The 13,318-nt window shown below is 30.0% G+C and overlaps 3 protein-coding genes across 7 annotated transcripts in view; all 3 read right to left on the minus strand.

Moving 5' to 3' along the window:
- Positions 1–7,626, minus strand: part of LOC107450877 (UDP-N-acetylglucosamine transferase subunit ALG13) — a gene marked incomplete at its 5' end in the record, with an annotated part of 42,207 nt that extends 34,581 nt beyond the window's left edge. The window contains 6 exon segments of the mRNA XM_071181948.1: positions 2,121–2,259; positions 2,928–3,009; positions 3,089–3,161; positions 3,508–3,554; positions 6,002–6,052; positions 7,543–7,626. Coding sequence (XP_071038049.1) covers positions 2,121–2,259; positions 2,928–3,009; positions 3,089–3,161; positions 3,508–3,554; positions 6,002–6,052; positions 7,543–7,626 — 476 coding nt within the window.
- Positions 1–13,318, minus strand: part of LOC107439260 (coiled-coil domain-containing protein 92) — an 879,443-nt gene that overhangs the window by 165,597 nt on the left and 700,528 nt on the right. The gene's annotated exons all lie outside the window — the stretch shown is intronic.
- LOC139425728 (uncharacterized) lies at positions 8,553–11,550 on the minus strand. The gene is made up of 3 exons (XM_071181624.1): positions 11,492–11,550; positions 9,894–10,164; positions 8,553–9,746 (listed from the first exon to the last, which is right to left on the minus strand). The coding sequence occupies exons 1-3, from the start codon at positions 11,548–11,550 to the stop codon at positions 8,553–8,555; spliced, it is 1,524 nt and encodes a 507-aa protein (XP_071037725.1).

Genomic DNA, 13,318 nt, shown 5'->3' on the forward strand with positions numbered 1-13,318 from the left:
CCAATTTTTGTTCTTATTTTTAATTTAATTTATTTATTTTTTGGAAATATACCTCTTTTATTTAAATAAGAATATATCAGTTTATAAGTCGCGTCCATAACAACGATGTATAAATATTAGCAAATACCAAAAAGAAAACTTTCCGCAATTTAATTTCTCCACAAAGCACGTTGTAACAAAGTGAGAAAAAATGTGAAAGAGCTATCAACCACGCGGTTTGGCTGGAACTAGATCGAGATCAACCCACTTTCTTTAAGGGGTGGTGGGTTATCAAAAGTGGCGCCATCTTTTGCCATAATTCGCAACTATTTTGATTAAAAAAATTTTTTTCTTTGAAAAATTTAAAATTTATTTTTAAAATATCATAAACGCCGCAGTTAAAATTTGAAAACTTTTAAACTCACAAACGCTGTGGCGTTTCTTCCATAAATTACGGTAATTCAATTTGCGGAAAAAAAATGGAAATCGGGCTGCGGTGAGACATTTTGGTATTGGGGAAAGCTCGGTGCGTGAATGGAAGAAAAATGAAGAGAAAATAATGGATATGCCTAAGGATAAGTGTGCATTGCGTACAGGACTAACAAAATGGCCGGTATTAAGAGGACAATGTAGAAAACTGGGTTTTGGAAAATCGGCAAAATGGCTTGATTGTAACAAGAAACTGATCGCTTGTTTGCTCTAAAATGGGCAAAGATTAATCCACATGAGAGTGAAAATTTCAAGGCTACCGTGAGTTAGTGTAGCCGATTTATGGCTCGAAAAAAATTTAGTTCTATGTGAAAAAACCAAAGTATCGCAAAAACTACCAAAAGACTTGGATAGCAAATTGTTAAGTTTTTAAAAATATATTATAGAACTGCGAAAAAAAAAGGAATATTTACTTTCGCAAATAGGAAATATGGATGAGACCCCAGTCATGTTTGACAGGATCAGTAATATAACAATTGATTTAAAGGGAGTCAAAACTGTCAACGTAACAACGGGACAAGAGAAATCTCATTTCATCGTAGCCCTTTCTTGCCTAGCGGATGGAACGAAACTAAAACCAATGGTTATTTTTAAGAGAAACTTTTCCCAAATGTAATTTTCCAAAAGGTATTTTTGTTCATGTCCACGAAAAAGGCTGGATGAACGAAAATGGTGTTAAATTGTGGGTAAAAAATGCCTGGCAAATCCGTCCTGGTTGCGTAAGAAAACCAGAAAGCTTTTTAGTGTGGGGCATGTTAAGACCCCACCTTACAGATAATACAAAAAAATTGTTGAAAGAATGCAACACCGATATGGCAGTTATTCCGGGCGGATTGACACCATTTGACGTCTGCTTAAACAAACCACTCAAAGCCAATTTAAAAAAACAGTGGAACACTTGGATGTTGGAGGACGAGAAAACCTTTACGAAAGGAGGACATATGCGTCATGCAAGTTTGAAAACAGTGTGTGAATGGATATTAAAAGCATGGGATGAAATAACGCCTGAGATGGTTAGGAAATCATTCAAAAATGCAGCATTTCAAATAATCTGGACGGATCAGAAGATGACTGTTTATTTATGGAAGAGGGTAACACAGATGAAGACAAAACAGATTGTGATGGCGTGCCTGAAGAAATAACGGAAGACGAATATAATGAACTATTTATGTAATAACGAAAATCAATAAAGTATATAGGTAAAGGTATGTTATTTCTTTAAAATAAAAGTATTTTTCTATATTTAAAATTTTTTAATCTATAATTTTTTATATTCGGCGTATACTGCGCACCTGTAAATTCCAATGTTATTTTTTGTATTAAAAGAGCGAGTTATATGGCCGAATATACGGTAGTTTATATTTGTAACATCAGTCACAAAAATTGTAGCATCAGTTACATGATATTTTTTCTATGTGACACTTACTATGGATGGTAGAAATTCTCTTAATAAAAAAGGCTCACATTTGTATTTTTCACTACGAAAACTCAAATTAATAGTATTTTCTAATGCCAAAACAAATACACAATTGAACAAAATTTCAAAAACAAAATAAGACTTAAATTTCTAATTTTGCAAACCTAAAACATTATAAAAATCCAAAAACTAGCAAACATGTGAAACTTGGCAAGATATATAATCCAATGCTTACTTATCCCTAAACAAATTGCACAGCAAGTTGCTTCGCCGTTGTTTCGAATATGCTTTATCATGCAGCATTTTTTCAACTGCTATATCAACATCAGAGCCAAGTCCATATACTTTTTTATACAGCACTTCATATATCATAGCTGAAATTCATAAAATGTGGATTTAAACAACAAAAGAAAAATCTCATACAATTGTAATCATTTGTTATACTTCCTTAAAAATAGTAGGGCATTATAATAAATATACTAGATAAATCTTGTTAAAAGTTATCAAACTGAAATGTGGTATAGTAAACTCTCAATTAGCCAGGGAATTTAGTAATGCTTGTTTGTTACATCCGTTGATTGTTGAAATAAATTCAGTTTGGCGATGCAGTTTCCCCTTTCCATTTCAAAAACCTATAAATCAGTGATGAATACATTTTCTGCGCAATGTATCCCTATGTTCTTTAAGCCTGGGTAATACTAGAATACATATATACTGCATAAAAATACTTCATGTTTATCTGGCACTCCAATTCAATTTGATGTGAAATTATGCAGAGGTTTTCAATTTGATGTGAAATTATGCAGAGGTTATTACACTGCCTGTAGCAGACTAATTTGCATGAGTCACAACAAACATTAAGCTTGTTTTAACCTCCTGTTTACTGCATAGATATTAAATAATAATGATAATTTGGTACTAACTGGTTTATGGCTTAACCTAAGTAATGTTCATTTAATCATTTTTGATGCACCTAGTTATCGAGAATACAACAAATGTGAACACACTAGAATCATGGAAATAAAGAAAACATTTTACTTACACTGAGAAAAAGCTAAAGTAGACAAATCACATTTAGAGTAAACACAGTCATAGCGGTTGCCACCAGTGCAAGCCAATGCAATCTGAAAATGACATACGCAATGTATTACAAAATTAAACGATAGTTAGCATTTTGTAGTTGTGAGAGAATTAAAAACTTACAGTTTGAACTGGAGAGGGAACCTGTATTTTTAGGGGAGGTTTTGTGGGATCATAATAAACTACAAAGTCTAGTCTGAAATAAAAATAAAGAATTAAAACAATGCCTAAAACAAAATTAAAAAAAGTTATAAATGAATTTAAATATTAGCAAACAGGTAGAATCCTTCTCAAAAATTTTTTTTTAAAAAAATTGCCTCTGAAAAAAAAAGGTATTTTAATTTTTCACTTTAAAAAATTTATATACACAATCTTTGGAGTGAATTATGAAAATAGTGAAAATTGTTTTGTTTTATAGCAGTATTTGTTCAACAGTGGAAATCTGGAATGACAATTTGATAGTGTCTTAATGATCAGTTCACCAAATGAATAGACAAATTAAAACCATAATACTAGATAATTATCTTAAATTTAAAACTTACTTATATTTTAAGGACAAAGCTTTCATTTCTAGTTCTCCCACCCATTCCTATAAATAGAAAAAAAAAAACATTTTTAGAATGCATGTTACATATCTATAGCAAAAAACATCTTATTTCAAAACTTTTGAATTTATTTTAAATGCATAATGAGGAAAAATGTATGAAGGATCATGCAATAAATTGCATTGTGTCTTTCTATTGCTTCCAAATATTTAAAGAGAGGATTATGTTAGGTCCATTTAACAAGATGAGGTTTATATGCAGTAATTAAAAAATATATATAGTTTATATAAGAACATTAGAAAAGATTAGTGTTGCATTTACAGTAAATATTGCTGCAACTTTTTTGTTTATTATACTCTCTCACCTATAACCTTTCAATGACTACGGAATTTCTGTAGTATCAGAAAATATTTTTCTCGTGGTAACAAAGATAAAATTATAATAAAGTATACTCTCAATATCTCAAACACTTTGTTATGTCAAAAAAAAAAAAAATTTTTTTTTTCTCCCCTTGGCATTAAATATCCACCAAATGTTAATTTGAATTCCCAAAAACCTTGCTATGTAGTTTTTTTCGAAAGAGAAAATGAAATTTTTGAGGAAAAATCATAATGTAAGTTTATTGTAAGCCAATTCGTATCAATTTAATGCATAATTACTTTTGTCTTATTTTTAAAAATAAAATCATAATTGTGTTTAGACTTTTAGTCAACTATCATTTAAACACATTTATTAGTAGTTGTTCTTATGTTCATTTTAGAGCAATACTTCAGAATATATTTTTCTATTTTTTAGAACATATTTAGTTCTGAACTTGCTATCTCAAATTTTTTTAGCATCCCTTCAACTTTGAGACATCAAAGTATACTGTATTTTAATAAATTAGAATTAAAATAATTTTTCTCCCCCAGTATGTATAAATAATTTAAACAGTCATATATAAAAGGCCAGATACATAAACATTAAGAGCATGGCCATTAGTCAAAGTTTTATTATATTTTTCTATTCTATTTGCTAAAAAAATTCTGTTTTAGTTCACAACCACTGGATAATATATTTTGTTCACACCTTAAATGTTGAAGGGCATGTATGATATTTTACATTAAATTTAAGTTTTCTTTTATCATACTTTTTATTCTTTGAATACTCTAACTGATAGAATATCAATTGACAGCTCAATATATTTAAAAAAAAGATAGAAATTAAAGTGTTTGGCAGGGACTGCGGTGCCGAGGGTGACCTTTATATTAAATAAATGTTTTATATTTTATAGATGCTAAATATTTAGCTCCCTTATATTTTATAAATGAAAGGGCTCAGCCCCCTATAATATTAACATTTCTCAATAAAAAATTTTTGTGTAAAATTTAAAAAAAAGAATTTAATTATTTTAACCAATTTTATGACTTAGTTTTAATGTATGGATTTACTAAATGAATACTCAAACCAGCAATATTTTATTTTATTTCAAAGATTGAGATTTCTTTTCCTTGAATATATATTTCTACTTAGATTTATAATGTTTGAATAGATAACGTTCATCTGAGTTGCTCTTATAGGGTTGTCTGAGGTATTTTGCAACTAGTCCGCAGAAGTTGCTACAACATTGCCTGCATGTCAATGTCTCCCCGAAGAAAATGTGATAATGTCTATGATTTCCATTTTTTTCTTTAAATTTATATTTTTGATTGATGCTATCTTTGGAGGATTCCTGGTGCTTTTCGATGATTTGTTTTTTAAATAGGCTCCTGCTACTCCCTGGAATTTTGGGAATAGTCAGGTATTTTACACTAAATTATATTTTCTTAAATTAAATTAATTTTCCAGTCATAACATTAGCAACTTGGTGCTACCTTAACTTAGAATATATGTTATATTTCTTTTAAATCAATATCTTTCTGCATTTTATATTTAATTATGCTTTATATACATACATAACCCCGCTCACTTTTAAAACACTTTAACAATCACTAGTGTTTGGTCTATTAGGTTAGGATAAATAGCCCTCAATTGTCCCTTGAACTTTCACAGACCTTCTCAAAAACTTAAAGCAATAAAAATCATGCCATTATTACTTTTAGATGGGTAAATAAAAAACAAATTTTTTGTTTTTATATTTTTTAAAATATATTTTTAGAGTTGCATTAAATAGTGAAAAAGAGTTTAATATCATAAAAATTTTTTCCAACCATATTACATAAAAATAAAAGCAATGATAGTTTTCAAAAATATAAAATTAGAAAAAAAAAATTCATTGAAATTCTAGAATAATGCACACTATATATATCACATCAACCTACATCTAGACATAGACTTTTGTAAGATGTATTGATCTCGACTAATACATTACTTTTAATATAATTAGACACATATGAATGGATTCCTAGGGAAATGTTAAAAAAATTTTAAAAGATAAAACTACATTATTTTAGCAATAGAAAATATAAAAATTATTTTTTATAACATTGAGGAGTCATAACAGACAAAATACCTTAGGATCTTTTATTTTTTCCAAGTAAGCGTCAAAATCTTCATTCACATGCTAAAAAAATTAACAAAAATATGAATTTTATAAAAATACATTTTCATTATCAATTTTAATTAATATCTACATAAAACTTTCTTTAACATGAACATTAAAATACATAAAAAAAGAATGTAGATAAGATTTTTTCTTAAAATCTGAATAATTGAATGGCTACAAACATTAAAGATTTTTTAAAATTATTGACTTCATTAGAATCAGGGTTCTCAAGTTTTTACTAATATTAACCATCAATAGAAGTAACAAAGTAGGTTTGTCAAAGGTTATTAAAAGTAGGTTTATCAAAATCTTACTTAAATCACTTGCACATTTGTATTGCATAAATATTATTAATTTTAAAATTATAAAGATTTAACATGTGTCCTGACAAAACCTTTTATTACATTAAAAAATAGATTAAAATCTGAACCACAATTGCTAATTAAATCTGAAATTGCTAATGAAGCTCTTTATTAACACAGTAGCATAAAAAAGCACAGTATAGAGAATAGCCGCAAGTAGAATAATTGTTTTTTCAAAACACAAAAGTGATTTTTTCTCAAAGGCAGAGGCCCTGCCCTTCTTGATTCTTAGGGAGAACTCATTTGGTTAAAATGTACACAATAAGAAAAAAAAAATGAACTCATGTAATTTAATATAACAATACAAAATATTTCCTAGCTCAGATGATAACTCAGAATTTATAAGAAGCATAACTTTTATATAATTATCCTTTTATTATTCAGACACATTTACATATTAAATTGAAATATTAAACACACAAAAAACTTCATATACAAAATGATTTTAAGACTCATCTTAAGTGTCAGATAGTTTGAAACAAATTGTTGATGGTTGTTTGATCAAAAATAGTTTTTGACATGAAAAATCATGAGTATTTTGGACAGTAACATGTCATTATTAAGGTGAATAATTAAGTACAAAATTAACTTACTAATTTTATGTTTTTTTGTAACAAGAAATTTAGATTAAATTTAGTCAAATAAAAAAATTACACTAATGAAATAAGTATTTAATACCAATAAATATTTCAAAAAATTAATTGCATTAGTAAATTTTAATCCCCCCTTTACATAAAGATTACATAATCTAGAATAAATTTTATTATTAGTATTAAATTTTAGTATCTGCTTATTCTAACAGATCTGAAAAATAAAATTTTCATAATAATCTAAAAATTAAAAAAAAAAAAAAAGAAAGAAATTAGTAACACTTTTATACAAATTAGTTTTATAGAAATAATGCTAACTGATCTGTATATTTGTTTTCATATTATTTGAAAATAACAATCTTAATTTATCTATTTTTTAATAAATCTTTTTTTAATACTCAATAAACCGTATTACATAAATTGCGGAACTTTTAAATGATTTCAACAGGAATCAACTTTTAAATGAGCAATAAAAATACAAATTCCTGAGAAAAAATTCTTTAAAAACTTTATATTATATACATATACACACGCACAAACAATAGCAACAGCTTACTTTGTCAAATAAACAACGGTTTCGTTCCATGTATTCAATACATACTTCCCTAAGTTTAACATGATGAACTTGAGTGTAGAATATCTAAGAAAAAAAAAAGAATTTTTATAACAAAAAACTATATAAAACATTAGTAAATGCCTAATTTTTTTAGCTATGTAATAAAATAACTCTACTCAACATAAAGCTATAAGTTCAACAACCACATGCACACTAAGAAAATTTAAAACTTGTTACTTCTAAAATTAAACAACCACCTGTTTAATAATTAATGGATGCCTTCACAGATAAATCATTGCATACTAGATGGCTTACAACATTGCTACCATGGTCATAAGTACTTTGTATAATAGATAAAAATGCAGCACTAATCCACGATAAAGATTCCATAAAACCAGCAGAATTAATTTTTTTAAAACTAAGAACAAGTATGTGAATATGATCGTTTGCTTTCGATTTAGCCGAAAAACAGAACTAGAATTCCTAAAACAGTTCCGGTTGCCGTAAACTTAAGATTTAAACTTTTTAAAGTCGCATTTCAAAAAGGAGTAAAAATTAAGTAATAAAACAATATCTTTCATATATTTATAATTTTTTGCAGATTTAACTGGAAACTTTCAAAGAGAAATTTAGATAAAATAAATATGCTTAATTTTAAAGCAGTAAAGACAGAACTTTTACTTTTCCAACCCGATTCGCGATAGCAACGTTTGAATATGCCCTCTAGTGAGGTGGATATTTTCAGTCTACTTGTTAAGTTTTCATTTAGTTCTATTAGAATCATTGATTGAGGAGAGCTTTTTTAGCAACAAATAAGTAGCAAAATTTCCCTAAGGAAAACGTAGAAGAATTTAAAAGACGATATAGGACATTGGTAAATCATTTGGAGACAGAGCGCGTCCAACATTTGAAGGACAATTTCTCAATTTTTTTCTTTCCACTATCAATGAACCTGCAACCGATAACTTCCTATTTCGTGATCACGCACTATTCAAGATGTCCTTCCTTCCTCAATGGCACGACAGCCCCGGGTGGGCCCTGGCCTTCTCAATCAACTTCCTCCAGGCCTGCCTCTGCCTGGCAGTTGTCTTCCAGTTTGAGACTTTTAAGACTGAAAAGTCTCTTTCCACGCAGTCGGCCCATCTCAGCTTTGGTCGACCTCTGGGCCTTGATCCGATGGGCTGAGCCGAAAAGATTATGTTTGTCGGACGCTCTCTGTTCATTCGAATGATGTGACCAGCCCATTTAATTCTTTGAATTTTTACATACTTGACAACATCAGGCTCTCTAAGGGCCCGATAGAGTTCTGAGTTTGAACGTCTGTACCAAGTACCATCAACTTGTTTGCCCCCAAAAATGGATCTTAGGATCCGACGTTCGAAGATTCCCAAGGAATTCTCATCTTTCTGTGTTGTTGTCCAAGTTTCTGAGGCATATGTTAGGATAGGTCTGATTAAGCATTTATAAATTAACAGTTTAGTATCTCTTTTTAGTAGGTTTGATTTTAAATATTTTTTTAATCCATAGAAACATTTACTTGCACTATTGATTCTTCTTTGTATTTCGGGTGCGATATTGCCATTAACGTTGACTTCAGAACCAAGATAAACAAAACTGTTTACTTTTTCAAACTTGTATTCACCAATTTGCAAGTGAGTTGTAGAATCAGTTATTTTGGTGCATTGCATATACTTTGTTTTCTCCTGGTTAATAGTGAGATGCATTTTTTCTGCGTCTTTTTGCATGGATAGAAAAGCTTGCTTTAAGTCAGATTGTGTTCGCGCTATGATGTCAATGCCATCGGCAAATGCGAAAATTTGGACAGATTTATGAAAGATATGTCCTCTGGTATTGATTCCTGAATCTCTGATAATTTTTTCTAATGCCAATTTGAAGAGTAGGCATGCCAAAGCATCGCCTTGCCTTACACCATTTTTTACCTCCATTGGTTCCGAGAAGTCATTTTGGATTTTAACTTTCTGCATGGTCTTACACAGTGTAAGTGTGGTGAGTCGTACAAGCTTGTCCGGGATATTGAATTCTCGCATAGCTTCAATGAGTCGCTTCCGGTTTACACTGTCGTAAGCAGTTTTGAAATCCACAAATAGGTGGTGTGTACCGATTCCAAATTCCCTGGTCTCTTCCAGGTTCTGTCTTATGAAAAATATTTGATCAGTTGTAGACCTGCCCTTCCTAAAACCGCACTAGTATTCACCAAAGATGTTTTCTACATAGGGGCTAAGTCTGTTAAATAGAATTTTTGAAAAGACTTTATATGCAGTGCAGAGCATGCTGATACCCCGGTAGTTTGAACATTCAAGAAAGTCTCCTTTTTTGTGTATAAGACAAACAGTGCTGTGTTTCCATTCTTCCGGGAGTATCTCTTTTTCCCATACTGATGTTAGAATATTATGTATGGCCTTTAACCCATCTGGTCTTGAGTTTTTGATGAATTCTGGTGATATCAAATCTGGGACAGGAGCCTTGTTGTTAAGTTTTTGAACTGCTTCTTCAACCTCAATCATTGAAAGAGGCGCAATACACTCTTGGTTAAAGTTTGGTGAACAGAACTCTGTCTGAACGCACTCTACATTAAGTAGGTTGTCGAAGTGTTCATTCCACCTATTGAGAATGTCGGTTTTATCGCTTAAAATATCTCAATCTTTATTTCTGCAAAGGTTAGTTCCAGGTTTGAACTCCTGACGACCAAAGTTAATGCCACGAAAGAAAGCTCTGCTCTCATTAGACCCTCGGAGATGTTCGACTAATAGGACATTCGAATTTAAAAGACGATATGGGACATTGGTAAATCATTTGCAGACAGAGCGCGTCCAACATTTGAAGGACAATTTCTCAATTTTTTTCTTTCCACTATCAATGAACCTGCAACCGATAACTTCCTATTTCGTGATCACGCACCGTTAAAGATGTATGTATTTAGGTGAAATAAATTTGTTTTGTCTTCATTTCATTATAAATTAAAGGGAAGTTATTTCATTCCGATAAACAAATATGATCTTAAAACGTGCAGAATTGTAATAGTTATAGAATATTCTTCTTCATAGAATAGAATACATTTCTGTACCTATATAATGAGGAGAACAATAAAGAATTTTCCGAATTACTTAAAATAGTATCATTTATGTTGATTGTTAATAAATTTTTATCGATTTCTTGGCAAGTATTTTTTAATTTTGAATGCTTAATTTATACAAGAATTCAGCTGTTTTTTTTAAAAGTTAAATAAGCTCATTGCTTTTAAGTTGTTAAAATTCATATCGAGATCCTTCAATTATAAAATTTTATTGTGTGGTATGTCATCTTAAATTAATCCGGATTTATAAAGCAGGTAAGTTTTATGATTTATATAATAATAAGAAAATTACTTGCAAGTAATTTTTGTCTAATTTGATGATAATTCTCTACAGAATGATTTTTCTATTTCTAATTAAGAACTTTAGAACTATAAAAAAAAAAAAATTATTTTCAATAAGGAATTTTTAAAATCGTTTTTTTTTCCTAATCGTAAGCATTCTTTATTTTAGGTCTTTAGTTTATAAATAATGAATTTTTTTATTGAAACTTTAAATTTTTGTTAAAAAGATTTGTCAAAAAACTTTTTAAAAATTAAACGTTTAAACATTATGTGATTCCGTATACTTTTCCATATTTTAATGTTTGAAATAATATGATTCAGAAACCTATGGAATATAAAGTTTAAATAGACCTTTCATATTAGATCATTAAATTTAATGGAGCGATTTTGTAGGCATTAGGTTTTAACTCTAATAAGAAGATACATATTTTTTCTTATTATTTGCAAATATTTTTCGGATGCGTCTTGGCTGTTCCTTCTCTAAGAAAAAGTGATTCCATTTTGTGTCTGCTTACATAAGAATAGGAAAATTTTTCCTTTTTAAATTTAATAAGATACAATAAGGAACGTTACCATGCTACACTGAAGAATATTTCCAGTGCACCTGATGATCGCTTTCTTTTAGCAGTCATTCGTCTCAAATAACAACGTCTTCTGTATGTCGCTGCTTTCGCGAATTCTCGATCACAATCCGTGGTAACTCTGTCGTTAGAGAATTGGACTCCTGTCAGGAGGGGTCAGGGTTCGATCCTCGACTCACCGAGTACTTGCGATGTACGTGCTCGTAAAATCAGTGCGAAAGTCTGTAGCCGGTTGAAAAAAAAATTTCCAAAATCCCTGTACACACACGATACTCCACGTGTACAGGCATTTTGAGAATTTTTTTTCCACCAGCACATCTGTGTCTAAATTGTGGAAGCGGCCTTACAAATTGTGATGACAGGTTTTCGGATCATTCTTAGGGATGTTTCCGAGTCCATCACCAATAGCCAAATGGGTACTTAATTTACGTCGCATTAGAACTGCACATCTACCGATTACGCCATCTGGGGAGAAGATGTGTTCCATTTCTAGAGCCTCTCCCTTTCCTATTCTCCATTACGATGTTTCCCCTTCCATAATGTTTTTCGTATTTGGATTGCCAGAAATTTGTAAAATTTTCATGATCCTTACTTTAAACATTATGTTTAATACAGTTTTGAGTGCCATATAGTTTCCTTGATTGAAATTTTTTAATTGGTTTAAAAATTAAGACAAACTAAAGTACTACATATTCCTTTGACTATCCACATGCTATTATTGAAAGCATGCCTAGTGCTACCATAGTTAAAAAGTTCTGATATGTGCCACCTGTAGCACATTTACATTTCCCTCATTTTTTCCATTCTTTAAAAGTTGTTTCTACACCATTATTATGTTGGGGTCATGCCTTTCCCAAAGTATTTATAACAAGTCATTTTTAAATAATTTCCTAATTATTTTATTTCCAATGTTGAATAGCCGATCTATTTCAGCAAGGTAACAAATTTTCAAATGCATTGGCCAGTTCACCTTTTTTCCACGTTCATATTTCATTTAATACTAAATGGAAACAGGTGGCAGAGTAAGAGCAGATGTACGACCACAAAGGGTTAAATCCGCATTTGGAGAAGTGAACTTGTAAAAGTTTGGTTTTAGAAAAAAGAACAGATTCTCCTACAACTATACTAATGATATTTAAACCCGTATCATTAGGAAGAACGCCATAATTTTTTCTTTTAGAGAGTATTAGATTCTTTATAGAAACTAATTTTGTTTTGCTAATAAGTTTGAAAATGATCGAAACCTGTTTTGTCATCAATCACAGATCTCTAGATAAAAGTAACCTAAGCTTGTTAGAAAATAATGTTCAACATTTTGATTGACGATAAACTTATAGCACTGTGTGGCGAAATTTTTCTGTTTTGTACGATCAGGAAATGATTGAAACTTGCATTGTCACTAAAACTTTAGTAAAGATTTTTTGGACAGTGGCAAGTCCGGAACTTTATTCGGACTTTGTGATGGAATTTTCAATAATAGATAATAGATGATAGAATATATTCTTAGAAATGTTCACCTTGCATAAATGTTTACTATTCTCGATGGTTTGATAAGCTTCCCAGCAATACATTTGCAATTATTATTCATATAACCTCACATAGTTTTTGGTATTTTAATCTAAGTGACTGTGTAAGTCAAACCAACTCATGAGACTTGGGAACACAATTGCCTAACACCGGAATAAATATGTGCGTCATTTTCATAAAGCTTTCACTTTTGATGCTAAGTAATTTTTATTACTGAAATAAAAATACAAATAACATTTTTAAGCAATCACATTAGTTTCCTATACGCTTTTAGTAAATGTAGATACATAGA

This window comes from Parasteatoda tepidariorum, chromosome 6, assembly GCF_043381705.1.
Source record: "Parasteatoda tepidariorum isolate YZ-2023 chromosome 6, CAS_Ptep_4.0, whole genome shotgun sequence".
Taxonomy (NCBI): Eukaryota; Metazoa; Arthropoda; class Arachnida; order Araneae; family Theridiidae; genus Parasteatoda; species Parasteatoda tepidariorum.